Raw genomic sequence first — 7814 nt, 5'->3', positions numbered from 1 at the left:
CAGTATCAACTTCAAGGAATTCAATTGTTATGTCTTCTTCCCCGACCCCCGTTTTTTTTTTTTTTTGTGTGTGTGTGTGTGTGTGTGGGGTTTTATTTTTTAATTTTTAGCTCCCACCAATAAGTGAGAACATGTGGTATTTCTCTTTCTGTGCCTGACTCGTTTCACTTAATATAATTCTCTCAAGGTCCATCCATGTTGTTGCAAATGGCAGTATTTCATTCGTTTTTATAGCTGAGTAGTATTCCATTGTGTAGATGTACCACATTTTCCGTATCCACTCATCCGATGATGGACATTTGGGCTGGTTCCAACTGTTGGCTATTGTAAAGAGTGCCGTGATGAACACTGGGGAACAGGTATACCTTCGACTTGATGATTTCCATTCCTCTGGGTATATTCCCAGCAGTGGGATAGCGGGGTCATATGGCAGATCTATCTGCAACTGTTTGAGGAACCTCCATACCATTTTCCATAGAGGCTGCACCATTTACAGTCCCACCAACAATGTATGAGAGTTCCTATAAAAGAGGTTCTGCATCTGCACTGTCCAATATGGTAGCCACCAGCCACTTATGGCTGTTTAAATTAAAATCAATTAAAATTAAAAATTTGCTTCCTCAGTTGCACTAGCCACATTTTAAGTGCTCAATAGCCACAGACATAGAATACTTCCATCATCGCAGAAAGTTCTATTGGACAGTGCTGTTCTGTATCACTGAAATTGAGCTTCATAACTTAAGAAGTCATTCTGCCACACCACCCCAGGCTACTCACCTTATAAAGTTCTTCATCAAACTGGCTGAGCTGTGCCACCTCCTGCATGACCTCCTTTCTCATGAAAAACGGGGTATAGATGGGAGTGTAGCCCCGACTTCCCAAGGTACGAAGGGCATACTGGATGAGTGCCTGTTCCAGGAACACTAGGACCCCCTACAGGAGCAGAAAACAGTACTGTGTGATTGGGTCCTGCTGCTATCAGTTTCATCTGCTAGAGCTGACCTTCAGGGGCAACTGGGGCAACAGAATAAGACTACCCAGGAGCACACAGGAAGCCAACAAAGACTGTGGACAGCAACGACCAACTCAAGAGATTCTTTCTTAACACCAAAGCCCAGTATAATACCCAGGCACACAGTTAAGAGAGTTAGGGAAACAGGCCTACTCACCCAGGGCGCATGGGAGAGTCTTTTTGTGGTAATTCTTAAAATACTGGACTCATTTGTATATGTAGAACATGGTTATGTATATGTATATATGTACAGCATTTCCAAGATTATTTTACCATATCTTCTGGAGGCCTTCCCTGAATTCACCTGCCCTCTGGCCCATTCTCAAAGCGCTGTGGGCCTACTCATACCATAGCGCTTATCACAGTGAGTTTTGATTCTTTGTTGTCTGTCCAATTACACTGAGCTCCTTAAAGGCAGAGATTGTTCTGATTCAGTCAGCAAAACCCACATTCATCACAGAGGATCACTTAGTGGCTTTTGTTCTATGGAATCCTGATAAGCACTCTTGCCTTAGAAAGAGAATTGCATCTAATTGCCCACATGTTTGAAGAAAGGCAGCTGCAACTGGTGGTTTTGTGGGCCTCTTTAAGTAGGTTATGTTTTTCTGCAAAGTTTTTGTTCCTTCCTTATAATCCTTCCCCACTGGTTCCCAACTCTTACCTTCAGAAAGTACCCTCGACTCCCAGCCACCACAGCCCCCTTTTCGCCTTCAAAGCCATCTACCATCACCACCAGGTCCACGTGAGAGTACTTCTTTCTGACGGTACAATCGCCCCAAATCCTCTCTACTTTGTTGTCTGCATCCTAAGGAAACAAGACAAGCAGACATGATTTCGTCATTCTGCAACCTCCATCTTTTTAACCTTTATTCCAAGAACAACCTAGCTTTGAAAAGCCACTGCATAACTCATACACTGGTTTTTGGTCACCGTGTACAGTGACTAGAGAAGGCAATTTGCTACTCAACAGAGAAATAATAACTTACAAAGTCCTAGAATTGATGCTAGCCATAAAAAATGGAATCGTAATTTTCCAAGAGGTCTATAGTATTCTCTTGGCTTTTTTTTTACCCTTTTAAATGACTCCTTGAAAAACCTGCACAAGGAATACCCACCCCAGACAATCAGCATTGCCTGGCGTGCAGAGGAGAATGTAGATTTTTTTTTTTCCAGGCTCTCATTGGTCCTGGGCCACATGAGGGCGGGCTCAGGGCCCTGACCTCCTGAGTCTGCTCAGGCTCAGTGCTCAGCTGCCTCCCGCACACCCCAGCCTGCAGTGAGTTTAACGTTCACCAGGGAATGAATGAAAGAGGCACAGATGGGCCCTGCCATGGCTGGGGTGTCAGGGAACAAAAGCTGGGCTCAGAGCAGCTTTGTGCTGGGGAAGCTCCCGCTCAGCAGGGAACTTTTATCATGCAGATTTCCCTTCAACCTGCAGCTTCTCAGCAGGGTGTGGGTGAGGGGGTTAGGTTGATTTAGCAGATCCCTCCCACAAGACTTGCTGCTACCACGGGCAACACACAGTGGAGGACAGCAGCCCTATTTAGAAGAGATTTCTGTGCCAAGAGTCTCCTCCTACCTGCTGTCTCTGCTACTTCCCAATCAGGCAAGGATCTGACTCCTGCAATTCTCAATTTGTGGGCAAAGGGAATATACAAAGCCTGCCACTGACACAGAGAGTGCCAGTGTTTCACAGTTTCCTCCCACCCCTTCCCCCGCGGGAGACACGATATAAGGCAGGCTCCAGCTGCCGCACAGACGCCTACCTCATCGTTACTGATGGGCACAGAGGGGTGCAGAAGGTTCCCGATCTCTCGGAGGCTCTCGAACCGCTCTGCTTCCAGCTTTATCCGCTCGGCATCACACTTCAGGATGGCTTCATCGATGAGGAGTCGGACTTTTTTGATTTGTGAGACTTTCAGTTTCTGTAGATGAACAGGCCAGGCCCGTACCCAGGACACAGTGAGTCAAGGACAGTGTAGGAATAAGATTCTGTTGCCCTCACCCTGTTGTGCTCCAACAACAACCCTGTGGTAGCATTTTAAAAATTGAAAGCGAAGGCTTTTGAGGAACCGAGATTTATTTCACACAAGGATATATACGGTCTTGCCCTACAAACCCACTGGCACTTTCCCTCTGGGGATGCCTAAGGCAGAGATGTGAAAATTCTAGCCACTCTTACTGTTCGTATACATCTCAGGAGCTTTAATACTCTCTCTCTCTCTCTCTTTTTTTAAAAAAAGATGACCAGTAAGGGGATCTTAACCCTTGACTTGGTGTTGTCAGCACCAGGCTCTCCCAAGTGAGCCAACTGGCCGTCCCTATATGGGATCCGAACCCATGGCCTTGGTGTTATCAGCACCGCACTCTCCCAAGTGAGCCAACTGGCCGTCCCTATATGGGATCCGAACCCATGGCCTTGGTGTTATCAGCACCGCACTCTCCCAAGTGAGCCTCAGGCTGGTCCTCACTGTAGCTCTCTTAAGAGAACTTTCCCTTATTTTGCACTTTCTGATTTTCCTGATTGAACCAATTTAGCACTCTATTATGTATTACATTTAACTGTTCTCTAGGAAGATTATAAATTTATTAGGAGCAAGAGACCTTGTCTTAAGCTTATTTTGTATTCCTCATTGTAGATGTTTCAAACTGAGCTAACTTCCTTGGGGGGAGCCCTTAGCAGGTAGGGCTGGACAGGAACAGACCCCCAACCTAGCCCTTTAAGCACAGTAACTTTATTTTTTTGGTTTATACTCTTGCTATGTGTTAAGGGTTTCAAGAAAGGGTTCGGTGACTAAAAAACTTGAAAACTACTGCTTTAGACCCATTGTAGTGAATATTTACTGAATTACGGTAAACTGAAAAATTCCTTGACTTTGTGAAATACAGAGTAGAAAATGGAGTGATATAAACCACAGTTCAGTTCCTTTTCTCTACGATTCCTACCCTTGACTGTCGCACTCCATCTGTCTCCATCTCTACTGTCTAATAAATACTTGAGTATAGAGTATAACAAGAGCAGGGGTGGAGAGGTGGGGGCGGGGAGGGAGACATCTCCCAGTGGCAGAAATTCAAGGATGCCACAATGCTGTGTGGAGCAGAGCATCAGCACTTGCTATCTAGGAATAAAGTTAAGACAAAAAAACAAAGATCCCAACCTAGAAAAGGATGATAACTTACAGCTAAAGTGTCTGCAGTGAGGTCATCAAAATTTAACGCATTCTCTGGAACAGACTCATCATCTCCCACTGGCTCTTTTTTCTGCAGGAAAGAAAAAACCCAACATGATTAAAAATAAAAGAAAATCTCTGGCATCTTATCAAGTGCACACCAAATTAATATATCTTATAAACTCATCACAGAACTTTCTACATAACTTTTTCTATAAGATGTAACACACAAGAGAAAAATTAGTAAACTGGAAGCCTGAAGTCAAAATTTCAAGTCACCATTCTGTCACTTCCTAGCATTTTTTTTTTCCTTTTTGTCTTTTTTACTGACCGGTAATGGGATCACAACCCTCGGTGTTGTGCCCGTACCGGGGACAGGCAACGGGATCGCAACCCTCGGTGTTGCACCTGCACCATGCTCAGGCAGTGAGCGGGAACCGGTCTCCACATGGGATCCGAACCCTCAGTGGGAGCGCCGCCGCGCTCCCAACCGGCTCACTCTCCAGTGCGCCACCGGGCCGGCCCACTTCCTAGCTTTTTGATCCTGGATGAATCAATTAACCTGTCAGGGTCTGAGAGTTAACATCACCAAGAACAAGAAAAGGAGAATATCTTTCTTTGGACATAGAACTGTCGGGCTGGCCTGTGGCTCCCTCGGGTGAGTGCGGTGCTAATAACACCAGGGCCACGGGTTCAGATCCCATATAGGGATGGCCGGTTAGCTCACTGGGTGAGCGTGGTGCTGACAACACCAAGTCAAGGGTTAAGATCACCTTACCGGTCACCTTTAAAGGAAAAAAAAAAAAAAAAAAAAGAACTGTCATGGGAATCAAGAGAGAATGTATTAGAAATGTTCATGAACTATAAACCCCAGAGAAGCAGGCCCCAAGGCAGACGACTGAGTATGAATCCTTGTCTCCCTGTTAAGAACAATCCAAGCACTGAGGCCACGGAAAAAAAAAAAAATGGATGGAATGATGGAATATCAGACAGCCAAGGAAAACAAACCAAAGAAAGCTATAGAACCTGGGACTAAGTTTAGAGTAATCTATGCAACTTGACAAAATGGCAGGGGTGTACCCAGGGCAAGATTTTTTTCCCTCCAGTTTCTCTCCTCATCCTTCTTTATGATATTCTGCCAAATCATTATTTCTATTCCTTGCATAGAGCCAGGAAATTTTTTTTTTTTGTCTTTTTCTGTGTCTGGCAACGGATCGCAACCCTCAGTGTCGCCCCCGTACCGGACCGGGACCGGCAACAGGATCGCAACCCTCGGTGTTGCTCCTGCGCCTCGCTCAGCCAGCGAGCGGGAACTGGTCTGCATGTGGGATCTGAACCCTCGGCGGGAGCGCCACCGCACTTCCCAAGCGGCGCACTATAGCGGTGCGCCACCGGGCCGGCCCCAAAGAGCCAGGAAATTTTAAGAAGACTATTTTGAGAGTCAAGTTCTTCTTAAATTAGAAAGAGTTAAATAGGCTGGCCAGTTAGCTCAGTTGGTTCAAGTGTGGTGTTGTAACACCAAGGTCAAAGTTTTGTATCCCCATACCTGCCAGCTACCAAAAAACAAAAAACAAACAAACAAAAAAAGAGTTAAAGAAAATTAGTCAAAGGCCATTACAACAAGATATATTATGACCTCAGCAAAATTTGTATAAAAATAATTTGAGAAGATCTGGAATCTGCTTTGCAAGTATACGTAAAACAAAGTGGAGAAATCATGTTCGATGTCCTAAATTTTTTTATGTTTAATTTATGTTTATACAACCTCATATCCCATTGCACAAAATTGAGTTATAACAAAGGACTACATTTTCTACTAAAGGCAAAACATGGAAATCCTTTAGATTCATTACACCATCTCATACACCAAAGTGAGAAGTCAGGATTCAAACCATAACCCCACTCGCACCCCTTCAGTGACTCAGAGCAAAATCATCTTAAAAAGTTGAAAAAGTCTGAAAATATCAGAATGAATCTTGATAAGAACAAACATGGACTATGGAGGAGGAAAAAAAAAAAGGCCTAATCTAGAAATTGTTCTAATATCATTACAGGCACCAAGATAGTTATGAGGCTTCCTTATTATTTGATAGTCCCTCAGAGCAGCAAATTCAAGTTCCGAGTTCAAGATATATTTCTGCAACTAACTTAGGATGTGATTTTAGGCAAGCTCCTTACTTTCCTAAGCCTGTTACCCTTTAAATGGGGTTGATAATGTACTATCTACACTCCAGGTTTGCAGCAAAGATCAAAACGAAAATGAGATGTCTACAAAAGTATCTGAATACTTTCAAGTGCTATGCAAATTGAAGTCCATTCCAACGGACAGCAAGAGTGAACACTCCCTGCATGCCTAGCGGTAAAGGTGGATCTAAGAATGTTATTGCAAATGAAAACGATCATTCCCATCTTCTTGCTACAAAAAATACCTAGCTGGCAATATCTGTATATATGCCTCAAAGAACACCTGGGCGGGAGTGTACATGGGAGATGACATAATTATGGGGCCTCTGACATGCAAATGACTAAGCATCATGAGTCCCATAGGAAGAAAAGTGTATGATTATCCATATTAGTTTCCACAGCTGAAAGTGTTATATGCTGAAAAAGTACTGTAAAATAGAAGATGCTGACTATTATGAAGTTAAGCATAAGGTGCAAGAATCCCAAGGTAATCTTTTTGTTATGCTCTTTATTGATTTAGGTTCCAAAATTTTGTAAATTTTCTTGGTTTAGTTTAGAAGTTTGCAACTTAAAAATGATCTAGATTGTAGGGTTCATTTAATATGTTTTTTAAAAAGTGATTAAGGGGCTTAAAGGTATTTTTGAAGAAAGGTTAAAAACATGAACTATTCTAGATACCATAAGCAATAGCTAGCCGAAGTTTGATATTCTTTAAACACAGGAAGGATTTTTTGGATGAAAGCCAGTAACTACTTGCCATCCATTGTAATTCGTAATGGTTGAACAACTGCGATGTTCTAGGCATTGGGCCAAGTTTCCTACATTAAAAAAATCTAGTTCTAACAATTCTATTCTACAGGTGAGTGATAGTAGTGTCATTTTACAGACAAGAAAACTGAGGCTCAGAAGTCAACTTGTGTAAAAGTCCCACAGCCCCCGGGAGGGCAAGGCAAGCTTTGGACTCCATATCTGTGCTCTTTTCTGTAAGAAGCGTGACTACACTGCGACAAAAAATCTGAAGTCTGCCATAAGAAAACTCCTCTGGCACCATATGTTGAGCTCAAGAATAACTGGAAAGGATGACTGGTGGAATTTATATTCCTATTACAAGAACAGAACAGACAACAAATGACCAGTGTGGCAAACATCTCATCTGGTCTCAACATGGACAAAGCAGAGAAGGAAAAAAGAATCTTATCTGAACCAGAAGATGAACTTACTAGAAGGTCAGTGAAGTGCCTGTTGGCTCCCTCCTTCCCTTTCTTTTTTTTTTTTTTTTCCTTTTTGTCTTTTTTTCGTGACCGGTAACAGGATCGCAACCCTCAGTGTCGCACCCGTACTGCGACCAGCAACGGGATCGCAACCCTCGGTGTCGCGCCTGCACCGCGCTCAACCAGTGAGCGGACCGGTCTCTATATGGGATCCGAACCCTCGGCGGGAGCGCCGCT

The 7814-nt window shown here is 43.7% G+C and overlaps 1 protein-coding gene across 2 annotated transcripts in view; it reads right to left on the bottom strand.

Moving 5' to 3' along the window:
• The window catches only part of SARS (seryl-tRNA synthetase), a 22074-nt gene that overhangs the window by 5931 nt on the left and 8329 nt on the right, over positions 1-7814 (bottom strand). For both annotated transcript variants that reach the window (XM_008566413.1, XM_008566419.1), the window contains exons 3-6: positions 4193-4273; positions 2779-2937; positions 1674-1817; positions 778-933 (exon numbers count right to left, since the gene is read on the bottom strand). In XM_008566413.1, the coding sequence (XP_008564635.1) occupies positions 778-933; positions 1674-1817; positions 2779-2937; positions 4193-4273 (540 nt within the window). The remainder of the gene's footprint in view (positions 1-777; positions 934-1673; positions 1818-2778; positions 2938-4192; positions 4274-7814) is intronic.

Source organism: Galeopterus variegatus, unplaced genomic scaffold, assembly GCF_000696425.1.
Source record: "Galeopterus variegatus unplaced genomic scaffold, G_variegatus-3.0.2 Scaffold16, whole genome shotgun sequence".
Lineage (NCBI taxonomy): Eukaryota > Metazoa > Chordata > Mammalia > Dermoptera > Cynocephalidae > Galeopterus > Galeopterus variegatus.
The sequence above is the reverse complement of the archived record's forward strand: the minus strand, read 5'-3'. Positions and strand labels throughout refer to the sequence as shown.